The 16052-nt window shown below is 54.5% G+C and overlaps 4 protein-coding genes across 4 annotated transcripts; 1 reads left to right on the plus strand and 3 right to left on the minus strand.

Moving 5' to 3' along the window:
• Window positions 1-54: 54 nt before the first annotated feature.
• Window positions 55-2939, minus strand: CGGC5_v002910 (putative transcriptional regulatory protein; the record flags this gene model as incomplete). The annotated part of the gene is made up of 9 exons (XM_032031819.1): window positions 55-710; window positions 765-1133; window positions 1191-1339; window positions 1396-1520; window positions 1577-2121; window positions 2173-2394; window positions 2447-2517; window positions 2576-2698; window positions 2851-2939. The coding sequence occupies 9 exons, from the start codon at window positions 2937-2939 to the stop codon at window positions 55-57; spliced, it is 2349 nt and encodes a 782-aa protein (XP_031888731.1).
• Window positions 2940-4106: 1167 nt separating this feature from the next.
• On the minus strand, window positions 4107-6035 carry FUS6-9 (Efflux pump FUS6; the record flags this gene model as incomplete). Its single annotated transcript, XM_032031820.1, has 4 exons — window positions 4107-4859; window positions 4910-5345; window positions 5396-5709; window positions 5766-6035. The coding sequence occupies 4 exons, from the start codon at window positions 6033-6035 to the stop codon at window positions 4107-4109; spliced, it is 1773 nt and encodes a 590-aa protein (XP_031888728.1).
• Window positions 6036-8164: 2129 nt separating this feature from the next.
• fmqE-1 (MFS transporter fmqE) lies at window positions 8165-9874 on the minus strand (the record flags this gene model as incomplete). The annotated part of the gene is made up of 3 exons (XM_032031821.2): window positions 8165-8576; window positions 8636-9595; window positions 9654-9874. 3 exons carry the CDS (start codon window positions 9872-9874, stop codon window positions 8165-8167), a joined length of 1593 nt encoding a protein of 530 aa, XP_031888729.2.
• A 2100-nt stretch (window positions 9875-11974) lies between these two features.
• On the plus strand, window positions 11975-13042 carry CGGC5_v002913 (putative DNA glycosylase; the record flags this gene model as incomplete). The annotated part of the gene is made up of 1 exon (XM_032031822.1): window positions 11975-13042. One exon carries the CDS (start codon window positions 11975-11977, stop codon window positions 13040-13042), a length of 1068 nt encoding a protein of 355 aa, XP_031888726.1.
• Between the last annotated feature and the right edge of the window lie 3010 nt (window positions 13043-16052).

Consider the following 16052-nt stretch of genomic DNA (forward strand, 5'->3'; position numbering starts at 1 on the left):
TTACCACATGAAAATCAGGCGGTCTCTTCATCAACTCACTATGAGTCATCCTTTTCAACCACCAAACCCAAGTATATGCCTCTCCAACTCCCCGAAATCTCCCAAATCCTGCCCCGTAAGCGTAAGATCCTGATTATGATAAATAGAGTAGCAATTATACGCATCCTCCGGCATCAACTCCGCCATCCCCGCCGCCTGCTCCGGCACCTGCGCATCCTCGCCTGCAGCCGGCTGCATCCACAGGTACGATATATCATTCCACAAACTCGAGTCCAGCAAACTCCGCGAGCCAAGCTGGCTCGTCCGGCCCGACGGCGTCGCCACACCACCACCCTCCTTTGGCGTGGATCCCGGGAACGCATGCCGCCGCGCCTCTGCATCCTGACCACCGCCGTCGTCATCCACCGACACGACGATACTCGCATCCCCAGCGACGGTGGGCGGTTTGTTCCGCACCTCGCTTGGGCTGTTCTTCGGGATGTCGAGGAAGGTGGACAGGTGGTCCCGCATGCGGCGCACCTCGCGCGCGCGCTGGGACGCGAAGTCGTTGCCGCGGGCGACGAGGTAGTCGAGGATTTCGAGGGCGTCGGGGAGGCCCGGGCTGGGGGCGAGTTTCTGGGAGTCGTCGGAGGTGGAGTCGATTATGAGGGTGAGGATCATGATGAAGGCGGCGGAGAAGATGGCGTCGAGGTCGAAGAAGCCGAAGATTGCTGCATTCAGAACGTCAGATATCTAGGATGTGAGGGAGCAAAGGCTGCACTTACTTAGCATATTGCCCTTCCGCAACGACAGCAAAACTTCCAGCAACCTCCGCGCCGCCTCTGAGCAGGTGCGACTCAACCTGCCGAGCGGCGAGGCCCCCAGGCTCAACCCACCGCCGTTGTCGTCGTCGAAAATTAGTTTTGAGACGTGCAGCATAACGGGGCGGATAGTGAGTAGGATCGCCTGGTAGAGCATCATATGCAGATACGCCGACGTGCGCAGCGAGACGTCGCCTTCCATGGACGGAATGTCGAACAGCTTGCTGGAGAAGTCTCCGGGGATCTCTTTGGCGATCCAGTAGAGAGACTGCACGATTTCCTGGACGCTTGGCACGAATGAATCTTCGGGGTGATTACCAGGTCCGTAGATTGCTGCGTGTAGTGTTAGGAGGCAGTGATGGAATGGTCAGTTTATCAAGTAGAACTCACTCGAGAGAATCCTGCCTGTGACCCTTGCAATCTTGATGTTGGTTCTCAGGGGCAGGGCTGGCGGGAAACCGGGAGAGTCGATGGGCATGTCAATCTCGATGACGTCGTCTGAGATGCCGGATGGATTCCCTGTGGCAGCAGCAAGTCGTCTATGTGAAAGTGAGCAGTTGCGCCTCAACTCTATAGGGAGACCACCAGAGCATACCTTTCCTGCATATATACCGTCCACCAAAGGCGGTTCAAGTGCACCTTCTCCGACTGCAACAAATGCTTCGTCCCCGAGTTCCTATGATACCCATGCGTCGTCGCAAGCCTCAGGGCCGAACTAATCTTCACTGCCAGTCAACACCCACACAACTCTGTTCGGCCGTACCAGGCTCACTCACATAAAGATACGCCTCCTCCTTCCGATTCGCATTCTGCAAATACACCGCCGCCAGCGCATGAATCTCCACGCCCAGCTTCCCCAGCCCAAACAGCTCGCTCAGACTCGGCAGCCGCCCCTGCACATACCGGAACAAGCCCTCGCCCGGCAACCCCACCTCCTCGTCGTCGCCGTCGAACGCGCCCGAGAACAGCTTCCCGATCGCAAATACGAGCACCATTTCTAAATACCACGGCGTCTGCGTCTGCGAGGGGTCGCCGAGGTTGGCGTAGAAGAAGGCCAGCCGGTCCGAGAACTCGCGCGTGTCGATGTGGTGCTGCGTGTACCCGATGAAGAAGGACATGCTCTCGAAGAGCTTGCGGCCCTCGTCCTCGGAGGGCAGCGCGGGGCCGTCATCGTGGGGTTTGGTTGGGGGTTGAGAGGAGGTTGCGTGAGGGCGCACTTGGGGTGTGGGTTCTCTGCCGCTGAGGCGAGGGTGCTCGAGGAGGTTCTGTAGGCGGGAGCCGAAGTTGTGGCTGGAGCTTAGGGTCGAGTCGGCGGGGATGGCTGGTGGGAGTGTGAGAGAGTATGGCTTCTTCAGGTATGGGGGTGTCTTACTTGAGCCCGGCGAGGACTCGACGACGTTACTCGCCGTTCCGCGGGAGATGGTGTTTGTAGACGGAGGAGAAGTGAGCTGATCTAGTGCTAGGCCCAGCAACGTCGACGCGGCGTTGACCTGCGTCGCATTATCCGTCGGCGTATGTACAGTCGCGCTTGTCCGTGGACGCTTCGGGGACTGCACCGGAGGGTCTCCGACTATCCTCGTCTCATCGTCTCTGCCTATCACTGTTGTAAGTCATCAAGTAGACGATGGCTAATCGACGTCACCCACCCTCGATGACAGAGAAGCCGAGTCCCTGGCTCTCATACCGCGCAAGCCTCTCCTGCAGATCCTGGATCCTCCTGTTACGGTGTTAGGAACTAGAATCCAGCTAAACATAATGTATTGCTCACAACTTACGTGACAGAATAGACCCGCTTCTTCCCAGGCTCCGGGAAGCAGCACTCCAACCCTCGCCGGCTGCAGTACGTGCACGGCTTGTCGCCGGAGCACTTGACCTTCTTCCGCCGACACGTCAAGCACCTGCCACCGACTCACCCGTTAGCATTCGCCAGTTCCCTCGACGTCCAGAATAGTCCAGCGGAGACTACATGTCGGTATGCAGTCGACCCCGTTGGCGGTCGCCGGCGCGGAGGAGGCCCCCGAGCGGGGTGTGCGTGTGTTCGGAGACTTACGCCGAGATGGTCTTGGCGGCATCGCGGCTCCCGCCTATCCGCCCCGTCAATGAGAGCCGTCTAGGGGACGCGCGCGACTCTGGATCCATTTCAAGTTCGATTTAGCAGCGGCAATCAACTTACACGCGTCTGATGTCGCTTCGTTGCTTCGGTTGGTTTGTTGACGGGAGTCTCGGAGGTTGACTGGATGGATGGGGGAAGCGACCGGGGGATATCAGCCAGAGATAAGGAGGCGGGCTCCGAGGCTCGGAGTGGAGTAGCGTCGTCGCGAACTCAGCCCGTCGCCTAACTCAGATATGGAAAGCAATGCCGCGTGTATTAGTGGCATGATTGAAACAAACCCTCCTCGTTCGTGTCTATTCTGTGATGGTGACCACACACGATTCTAAGTCTGTGTTCATGTTTCCGTTTCTCATGCTTCAGGACTTGAGTCTGCCAGACCCTGAGGACTCAACCCCGGAGATAACTCGGCGACCTACCCAATCCGGCAACCAACCGAACCCACCACTCGAACCGCAGCGCCGCCAGCCACATCATCATCTCCAAGATCTCACCACAGGATCAAAAAGCACAGCGAACTCAATCTTCAAACTTCAGGTATAAAACATGCGATTCTCATCGTAAAAAGATGACTGTCACAGAGCCGCGCACTTCCTTCCTGTGGGCTCATTTGACTCGCAACCTTGCGGCAATCCATCGCCGTTGCACCTAAGCAGGATGAAGAGGCTTCGCCGAGACGTGCGTCGTGACTAACAAACCCGATGAGAGAAACACGTGGTTGAAGATGTCAATCTGTCCTAGATCGTCATCTTTCCAACCTCATCAAGTCATCAAGACCTTCCGTGGCTTAGAAATGCCACGTCTCATCACCTTTCAATTCTCGCAGAAGCTTTTGGGGTTCAGCGCAAATGTTGATGCAATGTCTTGTGAGAACGAGAGTTCACTAGGGTGAGAGACCAGATGTTAAACAATTTCAAGACGTTATTCAGATTCATTCTGCCTACTGGTCCACGCAAGGCAAGGTTCTAAGGAATGATGCATTGCCAAAAAAAAGAGACATTCATAAAGCCAGCCCTTCCGCCACATCACCCATGACCATATTCTATGACCCACAAACTCCATGCTTAGTGCCTTGAGATATTCGTCGTTTCAAGTCCCGTTGTGATCCTCCATCCCCGTCCAGCTCATCCTACACCTTAAATGCTTCTCTCCCGGGCAAAGTTCTAGCAAACTTCCCTTGACATATGTCGCGAGGCCTAAGAGCTCTCGTCAGACGTGGGGATAGGCTCACCGCGGGTGCGGTGCTGGTGAGTCTCGAACATGCGCGAGACGCGGTTCTGCTGCAGCCTGTGCTCCGTCTCGTGGATCCTGTTGAGATCGTAGTGACGGATCAGAAAGCTCAGGAAGAAGGCGATGACAGCCAGCGCGACGTAGACGCCGTGCACGCCCTTGAAGCCGTAGGCGTACGACTCGAGGACGGCATCCTTGAAGGTGCCGTCGGGCAGAGTCTTGACGACGAGAAGGTACTCCTCGGCGCGGCGGGCAATGTCCTCGGCAATGCCCTGGCGGCGGAGCTTAAGCGCCATGACGTTCTGGAACGTGGTCGAGCCCACGTTGACGCCGATGGCGCAGCCCAGCATGCGGAGGAACAGGTACATGCTCGCGGCGTGGCCCGAGTTCTGGGGGTCCACGATGGCACCAGTGACAAACGTCTGGGCGTTGAGGATGAAGCCGTGGCCGACACCGCCAATGACCAGGGTGATGACATGTACAGCAACAGATGTGCCAACGCCCCAGTAGATGAGAAGTCCAGATGCAAGAGCGAGCAGAGCCCAGCCGATCCAGATGGACCAGCGGTAGGCGTTGTAGCGAGAGACAAGAATGCCAGAGATGATGGATCCAGGGAGAAGCAGAAGGGTGACCGGGAGCATTGCCACACCGGCCATGGTAGGGCTGTACTCAGGGACAGAGAGGAAATAAAAGGGGATGTAGTACAGCTGGCCATAGAGCTAGGGGCTGTTAGTACGGAGCTAGCGCAGGCGGTGATTGGGCGACTTACGATGAAGCCTTGGAGGGCACCAAGGATGTAGACCACGATAGCACTCCTGTCCGTGAAGAGAATCTTCCGCAAAAACGGCAGCTTCGCAAACTTGTGCTCGTAGACCAGTGCGACGACCAGACCACCGGCGCCAATGAACAGGGGCACAAGAGTCTGGACACTCCTCCATGGGAAATCGTTACCTCCCCAAGAGAGACCGATGAGGAAAGTGACCATAGACCCGATGAACAAGAAGCCACCGAGCCAGTCGACCCGCTTCAGCTTCTGAGAGAAGGTAGCCGTGGGTGGCTTCAGAGTCAGGAGAATGGGTACTGCGATGAGAGAATAGCCGCAGATGGGGAAGTTGATGTAGAAGATCCATCTCCACGTAGTATGCTCTGCAATGGCACCGCCAATGATGGGGCCGACGAGAGAGCCAACAGCCCAAGCCATTTGGCTGGAAAAGAGTCAGTTGGTCTCTGGGATCTTCAGGGCGAAGCTACTCACATGATGCCATAGAGCTTAGGTCGGTGGCGCAGAGGCACGATGTCGGTGAAGACAACGAGACTGAGGACGTACATGCCGCCAGCACCGACACCCTGAATAACACGACCAACGAGAAGCAGTCCAATGTCACTCGCAACACAGCACAGAATTGTGCCCAGTGTGAAGAGGATGAGACTGCCGATGAGAATGATGGGTCGACCGAAGATATCGCTGAGAGATGCCAAGAATGGCATGGCAACAGCACAAGAGATCAGGTAGGAAGTTCCAATCCAGAAAGCTTGTGTTGATGTTCCACCAATATCTTGGATGATGGACTATCATGATTCGATCAGCATATTGCCAAAGACAGTTCGTTCAGATCACAACTTACACTCAGAGACGTGACAATCACGTTGGCGTCCAAGGCAATGACGAATGACATGATAGACAAGGTGATGATGATAATCATCTGGTGCTTCGATGCCTTCCATGGCTGGATGGTGACAGTCTCATCCACCAGCATGGGATCCGTTGCCCGCTGCTCATGTTCCTTCATCTCCCCATCCTTGATGGCCGTGTAAGAAGCCGGGTCATACGCAGTCGACGCGTACGTCGACGTCGAGACGAGACTGTCGTGGTTATTGCGCTCTCTGTACTCCATCTTGACAGTTGCTGCCCGGGACTGGACCGCACAACTTGGGAGAAAAGGTTTGAAAGATTGACGAGGTGAGGACGAGATGGCCACAGAGCTGCAGGTGCCCGCCCTTCTTTAGTATCTCCTGGGACACTCATACCCAGTCGGTGCTTGATGGGGGCCAGACGTGGCAACCGTCTCATCGAACAGGGTCTCCGTGCGCTGGCCTCTGCGACGAGGAAGCCAGGACACTAGCGCAAGGTAGCTGAGGTACATAACGGCTTACACCAATCTTGCAGGTCGCATCAATGATGAGCCCCAGAGAGTATCACAATTCGGTCCCAAGAGGGACCTGACAGCCGGAAACCAGAAATGAGCTAAGCTCTTCAGAGCAAAACAACAGCTGGCCACCCCCTAAATCCTTGTCTGGGGGTTCGCCCATTTGCGTGCGGCTCGGCATGCGCTTCGTTGGCTTCCACACTAGCTTCCCGCCTGTTTCATTGGCCATCGCAGGGTTGATCAGTGCGAGATAACGCCCGCCGACGCCACATGGGGAAAGCAGGGCTGAAACTCGTTTTGGCGGAGGAAAACCGCATCTGCCTGGATTTGTACCGACGGTTCTGGCTGGTGGGGTGCCGAGTACCTGATATGTTGGAGTGGGACTCGGACATGGGCTACTCAGCGTCGACGTGATCGAACGTGAATGGACGGCTCGTGAGGCTTCGACAAAATTAAGCTGATTTTCCGAGGAACAATCGCCGTTGGGAGGCACTTCAGTCCCAGTCATGGCGTGCCAGAACCTTGTGGCTGCTCCTTTGGGTGCTGACAATCTGACGAAAGCATGTTAATGTCATGAGGCTCAGCGTTGACTTGGGTGGTGTGCTGCCCATCCAAACTCATGTCAATCCAGCTCGACGGGTGGCTTGGACCAGGAACCCTTCGACTGGGTCCTAGCCGCTCGCTTCCGACCCTCCAAGGAACTAGTCCGGTAATGTAGCGTCGTACCCGAACCCGACTCTCGGGACCCGTGCGTGCCTCATTTGTGCAGCTTGAGTGGCGGCGATGGCTTTGAGTTTGCTTCCATCTTGCTGAAAAGCCGGTTGGATTACTGTTTTTGGTGTCTCAAGATATCAGACGATCGGGCCGGGATCTCGAACAGACAGTCTTGGGACAAACCCAGTACGGAGGGGCTCCCCGGTACACGAGCTCCGATGGCAGCTTCGTTTTGTTTCCGCCCGAGGCTACGGGTCACAGCTAACGGAACAGACGCGCGCGTCCAGACGTGGTCGAATGACTGGAGAGAAAATGCTGTTGCCTGCGATATGCTGGGACTTTGGCATTTCTCGATCGTGAGGGGCCACTCACCGCCAAGAGTGGTTGTCAATACGATTATCCAACAATGGGTTATACCGAAAGTGTCAGCGTGCGTATTTGACGTGGTAGCCAATTGTTTCTGCTGACCAGGGACCAGAACTCATTCTTTTGGGTAGCGCGTGCATGGCATGGCTGACAGGTGATGCCCGACCATGTCGTCTCACGTCATGACCATCGGAAACAGTACACAGCCACCGACACTGCTCGAGCAAGAGGATCTTGCAGACGTCTTGCCGCGACAGGCGGAAAGTCGGCGCGCCCGTTGGCCGGCGGGACTTTAGACTTCGCGACCACACGTACGATGTCGATCCCATCTTCGGCGCGCGGACATCATTGCAGGCTCGGCGCTGCCAGAGCCACTACATATAAGCCGATGACGCTGCAGGAAGCCGAAATGCCCTACAACACGTCAGAATACTCCTAAAGGAATGCACTTTCATCAGCGGCTGGAAGTGCTTCCAAACACGTGCCGAATGATCAGCATAATCATTCGACGAAGAGAATGTCGACGATGGGTTCCCGACAAGAACACACAAAAGATGATGAACAACAGTTGACGTTCACGGACGGAGACTTGTTTGAAGGTCGATGTGCGACGGTTACAGAAGCTTGGCGACAGCAATATCAGATGAAGACCGCCAAGGCGCTGCATGCAGGTGGTTTCAGCACAGAGCGAGGCGAGTGTCAATAGGTGCGCTTGAGGCGCAGCTCGAAATCGATTTTGCGTGACAGAAGAAACGTAGGATTCTGCATGCTTGATGTGTGAAGAAACAATCCAAAATTTACACACCAGAGCTGCCAGCTCTAGAAACGCCGTCATCCATTTCCGCCGTTGAGTTGGTCCAGTGTCGGAACTGCCTTGCCGGTAGCCGCGACTCAAACATGCGATCAATCTCTGCTGGTGTTCGTCCCTTCATCTCCGGAATGCAGAGGAAGGAAATGACAAGCCCGAGGGCACACAGCCCCGCGTACACGAAACCGGTCTTGGCTTTTAGGTTGCCTTTGTCGGGGTTGAAAATATACGGCAGCACGAACCCGAAGATGGAATTATTCGCGCCGGCCGTGAACCAGCCGATACCTTGGGCTTTGGAACGCAGATGTAGCGCTGAGGTCTCGGCACCGACAACATGCGAAGCAGGCCAGACACCTAGCCCGGCAACAATAACAACCACTATCAACGAGATAGAAGTGTACCTAGGGCACGTGGTCAGTCTATGTATTCAAACCCCCACACCTTTCCTGGGAGGACTTACCAAACGGTTACAGGGCCCGACCAACAGCCGGAGATGCCCATGGCGGTCCATACGACTGTCAAGAGAGACAGCGTGCTTAAGATGAGGCGTCTGCGTCCCACCTTTGAGAGGACCCAAACACTGGCGATGTTCGCGATCAAGCCGCAAACGAGCCCTAGAATAAGGACGATCACGCTCAGGTTGGCCTTCATGCCAACCACTTGCACGAAGTAACTGGACTTCGATAGCAGGGTCAAGCCGAAGATGTTCGGCAGAGAGTTGGCAAACATGATGATCAGGGTCCGTCGAAGGTTCACCCCGCGGAACGAGTCGACATATGTTGCATTGGTCTGCCGGCGTTCATGCTCGATGTTCTGACGGATGGCATCCAATGTCTTCTCTGGGTCCATTCCCGGTGTGTCCAACCTCTTCTGAGCCTTGTAGGCCTTTTCATCCAGATTTCTGCGAATGAGGTAGGTCGGGCTCTCTGGGATAATGAAAGCCATCAACAGGGGGATGACCGAGAACGGCCATTGCGATGCGAAGCAAATGGTGTACCCGTTAGCCAGGTTGAGGCATGCAAAAATGACTGCTGCCCCAATTAATTGCCCGAGCAAAGTGAAGATGGGAAAGAAGGCAAGAAGCGGCCCTCGCAGGTTCGGTGGGAGAATCTCGGACATGTAGGTCGACGAAGTTCCCATTACCATGCCAATGGCTCCACCCTGGAATCCCTTGCCCGCAAGGAAGATAATGCGCCGTTCATTAATGTCGGGAGACAAGTTGGAAACGAAACAAATGGCAACGCCGACTGCCGACAGAAATGAGCCGACTGCAAGTGACGGGCGGCGACCGAACTTGTCTTGAAAGATACCACCAACCAAGGCCCCAATCATGGAGCAGCCCGGGCTGACGAAGTTCCAGAGACCAAGCCATAGAGACGGAAGAATCATCTTGCCGTCGAGCCTTTGGCCAAAGTCCCGCCTTCAAGATTCTCGTTAGCCGTCGTGTGCAGTGAGTAGCCATGGGAGAGGAGCCGTACTGGAAGCTGGGCATGGCTGATACGGTGCCAACGATGACATAGTCGTAGCCATACAGCAGGATGGCAGATGTCATGCCTACGCAGTAAAAGACGACGCGACGCCACTTCTTGATGGACTGCCACAGCGTGAGGTGGCCGTACTGGTTCGTCTCCGGCTCTGAGGTGCTGGCTATGCTGTGTACGGTCTCGAACCGGCCGGCGTTCACGGACTTGTCGCCCATGCTGTTTGGGACCGCCATGGCATTTCTCTCGATGGGACAAAGAACAAGGCGAAAATCGGTGATGCTGGGGGTTTGTCGACAAAGACCGGAGATGGTAGTTGCGTGGAAAGTCGCTTGGCGATACTGAGGGGGTGTGCTTGATTGAAGAAGTAGGCGTCTAGAACGGCGGGCGAGGAAACGAAAGCATTTTGACCCAAGATGATGGCATCGGGTTTGCGCCATCAAATGTAGCTCAACATCTCCGGCCTGGACATGCTAACCCGCTTCCAGATCTTGGCGATGCCCCTTGGTGGAATCCGCATATCCCCAAGACAATTTGGGGTTGCACTGCACGAGCGCCAAGAGGCTGTATTAGCCAAAGTGAGGTTGTGGCTGGCAAACTCCCATCAGGGACCCTGGAGATTGACCAATGATCATCGGATGACTTGGTCGAGATGCTACACGTCGATATGTCGGCCGAGAGAAAGGCTACAGTGTTCGCCTGCGACATGCGGAAGTGGCCGTTTGAAAATAGAACCATCTGCACGAACCCAGGAAAGCTACCCTGACCTGGAGGGCACAAAGGCGGTCCTTAACAGCTTCGCAGGTGAGACATTCGCATTCGATTGCGTACCAAGGTTGGAGTCTGAGGAGACAAGTACAACGCGATTGAGGAATGCTGTGCTAATCTGCCCGCGATGCGATGTGGTAGAGAAGCTTTGCGCCAAGCAAATAGGGTCGCCCAGGCTCTCCTCGTGGCTTATGAGCTTTGTCTCTCGCGGGAAAGTTCAAGGCGGAAGACGGAGTCCGGGATACTGGATCTGAATTCCTGGTGGTGATTCTGACCCAGGAAGAGGAGCCCGCGAATACGCTTCAGAAGCTATGTTCGTTCTCTGGCGGATAATATCGCAGCTTGCTGGTGCCGTGTGACAACTTCTCCCTCCTCAGTGCTCCCGTGTTGCGTCAAGCGGCCAGCGCTGGAGTCTCACCGAGTGTTACTCTGAGCAGGGGTGACGGTGTCCGTTTGTCTATGGGTGCAGAGACAGTATTCTCCATCAGGACCGTTGCAGTTCTGCGCCAATGTGCTTCATCGATATTTACCCCGTAGAGAGCAGGCAATTGCGGCAATGCTCATCTTGCCCGGTTCAGGAAGGGATCGAGAGGATTTCTGTGATCCCTGCCGCAGCTCCCGTACCTTACGGCCGATAAACTGAATGGACAGCCATTTGAACGGGGGGATCTGCACGTGGGCGCGGTGCTGTATGCAGAGATGCGGGGAACGAGTCTCGGCGCTGTTGGAGGTGCGATTAATTGTCGATGAGGAAGATGGCCGAACGGGGGATCTTTCCGGGCCCGTCGCTGGCGGAGACGGCGGCATTCCCGCGTCGAAGGCCGGCTGCAATTGTGTAGGTATGTAGTTAGGGGCGGCGGGGTCCATCTAGCGAGATGCGAGTGGCTGTCTGGAGGCTTGGAAGCATGCAGCTGAAGTGCATTTTTCATGTCAAAATGTTCGTGTTGATGGAAATCGGCAGAGAAAGTCGACGCGCCAAGGTGCAGAGGAAAAAGCAAACATTGGTTTTGCAGCCAGGGGCGTGACAAATGTTTGCTTTGCTGTGCCTTCCCACTTTCCCCAGGGAGGGGCGACGCACGCTCTCTCGTTCTTTCCCCTTATCATCCAAAATTGCAGGAGGAAGGAGGTGCAGCGTCTGGGCTGATCACTCCTGCTTCCTCAAGACGGGATGCTCTTTCTGTCTCTGAACGAGGGAAATAAGGAAGCAGCGATGCCATCTTCACGTGTTTCCAGGGTGCTCCTGCTTGAGATTGAGAAGGTGCATTTCTTCCTGCGTACTTCCTTCTCGTGCTTCTGAACTGGCATGGTCCAAGCTCTAAGAGCACAGGCCATTAGATCTCGCTTAGGCATAGAATAGTGGATCCTCTTAGCGGGTCCAATCATTGACATCACCACTGTCGCTGCACTGAGGCTGAAGCTGGGTTTTCCTCGACTCTTGATGTTTGCCCCTGAATATCCATGCAGCTTTGAATTCACTCGCGACGCCGCCATTGAGACCTGATTTCCCCATCCAAGTTGTTTGTTACATGATCCGGGCCGGTATAGTAAGAATGGCGAGAGCAACACGGTCCAGCACGCGCCTGGCTGCAGCCGCAAACCCAGCCGAGAAATCCGAGTCCACAGCACAGCAATCAACACCAGCTTCTAAGAGAAAGCGTGCATCACCAAAGTCGGCAAATGCGACTCCGTCCAAGAAAGTAAAGAAGGAAGAAGATATGCTCCAATCGCTATCTGATGTCCCGCCAACGACGCCTCTCAAGAAGGAAGACGTCAAGTCTGAAAGCCCAGAGAAGAAGCTGAAAGCCGCCAAGTCGCCCAACGACCTGCAGTCAAAGAAACTCAAGGCATACTCACAGTATGCCGATAAATCTCCCTTCCCGGATTTCCCACACCCGACCCCGGACGAGTGCCGGCTGGCCCACCGCATCCTCGCGGACCTTCACGGGAAACGGGAGCGCCCCAAGGAGGTCAAGGCCTCCACAACCCGGGCCGGGTGTGGAGACTCCCCCTCCGTCCTCGACGCCCTCGTCCGGACCATCCTCAGCCAGAACACCAGCGACACCAACTCCACGCGCGCTAAGCGCAGCATGGACGACGTCTACGGCGGCAGCGACGAGTGGGACAAGATCGTCGAGGGCGGCATCCCCAAGCTGCAGGAGGCCATCAAGTGCGGCGGCCTCAGCGCCGTCAAGAGCAAGGTCATCATCAGCATCCTCAACCAGGTCAAGGAGAAGTACGGCAAGTACTCGCTCGACCACCTCTTCAGCGCCAGCAACGAGGACGCCATGCAGGAGCTCATCAGCTTCCAGGGCGTCGGCCCCAAGACGGCGAGCTGCGTGCTGCTTTTCTGCCTCCAGCGGGAGTCGTTTGCTGTCGACACTCATGTGTGGAGAATCACGGGTCTCTTGGGATGGCGGCCGAAGAGCGCGTCGAGGGATGAGACGCATGCGCACTTGGACGTGAGGATTCCGGACGAGGACAAGTATGGGCTGCACATTCTGCTTGTTAAACATGGCAAGGTGTGCAGTGAATGTAAAGCTGGTGGGAAAAGCGTTGGTAAATGCGAGCTGAGAAAGGCATTTAGACAAGAAAAGCTCAAACATGAGGAGATGGCGTAAATCCTGGCCCAACGGTTATCAAATCAATTGCATCCTATACAGCATTGCAACTAAATAGTTATATTCATCAGAGACCCATCGTCGTATGGACTAATCTCGAAATCGCACATTGTGTTCGTCGTCGTCAGGTGCTCCTTTTCTCAGATATTTGATCCAAATATCGCTCCAACCACCAACACCAAAGGTTGCCTCATCGTCACTCACACAGGGTCTCACATACTTCCTTTTCAATCCGGTCGGCCGCGACAAATATGGCCGAGCCAGCAGTATATGATCTGGATAATAGTATACGATGTCGGGTTTATCGCTACTCGGGTCGTTCATCTGGACGTGATGGGAAAGAAACTCCTCCGCCGCAGCACTCGGAAATGTTACCATGTAATCAAAGTGGCTTAGCCACCTGAGTTCGAAGTCAAGACTGTCATGGCCTTTCATTGTAGCTACCCTCTCCCAGGCGTTACGGGTGTCTTGGTTAGGCTGTGACTCCCCGGTACTCTCATAAAGCGCAGTAGCAGAGCCTTTGCTCGCGGAGTATTGAAAATGGGCGGCCAACGGCGGGCGACGGTGCATGTGAGGTCCTGGATATGAGTCTCCCCATAGACCCAACGACTCAAGCCGAGGCATTCTCTCCGCAGTTTTGGCGACAAGCTGGAGTATCTCGTTCGGACTTTCTGCCAATGGCACTCGACCCCAGGTCAGATGTCGCATATTGGGCCAGGTGAGTGGCGCACTACCCTGTTGACCTTCACACAATGTTCGGAGCGGAATCTCGCCCCATTCCCATACTGCATAGTCGACATGGAGTTCTTCGAGCCGATTTGACAGAACGGACCACGCTAGATCGTCATTCCAGTCGCGAGGAGGTGCGACGTTGCGAATGATGAGACGGGTGAGGCCCGGCGGAAATGGCCTGACTGGCAGTATACGTCCGAATGCTGTCATGCTCTGACATGCATATCGTTCACAGCCAACCGACAGCTCTTTCATGTTTGATGACATCGTCCGTAGGAGTAAGTTGAGCAGATCCGAACCCTCACATTCGGCAATTTCACAATCAATGTCGGGGCCAAAGTTCGAAAGGCGTCGGAGCGCGCGGACACACTCGACCGGCTGCAAATTCTCTCTCAGCCACAGATCGCTGCCGTATTCGATAAGGCGATGTCCGCAGGTTATAACGTCGTTGACCTCCAAGTCAAATGAGGCTTCGTGGCCCCAGTCTCGGAGTACATCCATGAACCCATCAATTACATCCACTAGGCCTGTTCCAAGCTTTCTCCGTTGCATTTGCACATCGTAGATGCTCGTAAATGTAACCATATCAATGGCAATAATGAGGCGCAGCTTCTTTAAAAACTTGAGCCGAGGCCCGCTAAGAATTGTGGCCAATTTCTCAGGGGTATGGCTCCCCCGACAAAATACTGGCATTTGTGACGTGAAACGTCACTTCCTCAAAGATGAATGGTTCCATGACCACTTGCCACTGTCGGCAGTTACTCCCGTAAGGTGCGCGGTTTCCCTTGTCGTGGGTCAAATAGCCCAGGATCTGGAGCCTTAGCTCGTCTGGTAGATCGTCCCAAACTGCCATCGCGATAGGGTATTGTGGACTTTGATGACGTTAAAGTCAAGAGAAAAGAAGGTGATGTAGAGAGTCGTAAAAGAAGATGCTTCAAATTTCGATGTGTGCGGTAGTATGTGGGATTGGATCAAACTAAGATGCTAGTACTGAAATATTTTGCCCCTTTTATCATTTTCGCGAATCGGTCCCCGACGCTCTGCTACATGCTGCATTTGGATTTGACTTTCTGGACCGTGACTCAACGCGCCACCCTTTCTAACAGTCCAGCCTTCAATGTCAAATAATGACAGCCATTCTCAAGGTCCTACCTATTTCATCTGTCTATATTTGCATAACTGCAGATGAAAGTTGAGAATTACGAAGATGAGTCACAAAGGAGTTCCACTATGACTGTGCAGATAGGATTCAAAGAAAGCGTACGCACCTTTGCGTTCCAGTAGCCAGCGCCCATACAACGGTACAAGCTTGGACAAACCCATATACGCACTTCTCCCGTCTTTAAACTCAAGCCTCAAGGTCACCAAGATTGTTTTGTTCAATGATGACGAGTCATTGACCCAAGCCATACTGGAGTCTGATGCGTCAGACACCCGGACGGTCAACGTGTGGGGTTTGGTAACCCTTCTCGTTCGTGGGTGAGCAAATACCCTTCGAGCTTTGGGAAATGACATTGGCTTCCTGGCAACAAAGTGCCTGCTGCAGAGCCTGTCATTGATGAGGCCTGAAATTTGCAATGCCAAGAGGTTTATTCTCCTTTCAGAAGCCCTGCAGATGACGCTTGCAATATCAAAGCGGGATGCAGTCCAACCCATCAAGATTCTACTCCCGCAGAAGAACTTGACCGCGCCCCATCATCAATTAGGAATCACTGTAGGGTCGGGGCGAGTTGGCACAATCTTCATCTGTTAATTTCCCATTACCACCATGCCAACACCATGTGTGCCCTTTTTGATGATAAGTCAAAGCACCCACTTTTCGACCACCCCTGCTTTTCGACCGCCATGAATTGACGCCATCGCAACCACCACCACTTTATTCAATTAATTATCAACTACCTCTTGAAGCCACAATAATGCAACTTTCGGCCTCACTGGGTAATTCAGATGCGCTGGATTCATCTGAATCATTTTCAGCTTCGCCAGCCTCAATCTGGACTTGCCGTATCTCTTTGATTGTCGCAAACTTCGTATTTGGGTCCAACTGAACAGCCTTCCTCTTCCTGCTAGCAGTGTTGGCAACCTTGGCCTCTAGAAGCTCTATCTTTTGCTGGGCGGTAGCTAGGGCAAAGGACTCTTGGAAGCCTTTTTTACCTTCCTGAAGAGCTGGCGTTGTGTGGCGATGTTTTGTTCTAGTTGGCTGAATATATGTAGTTGGTCCCCTAGGTCCTTCACCTTCCTTGGCGTAGACCACTTCACAGCAGATGAGACTGACGCC

This window comes from Colletotrichum fructicola (genome assembly GCF_000319635.2).
Source record: "Colletotrichum fructicola Nara gc5 chromosome Unknown KSG_Nara_v1_contig02, whole genome shotgun sequence".
In the NCBI taxonomy this organism is placed as follows: domain Eukaryota; kingdom Fungi; phylum Ascomycota; class Sordariomycetes; order Glomerellales; family Glomerellaceae; genus Colletotrichum; species Colletotrichum fructicola.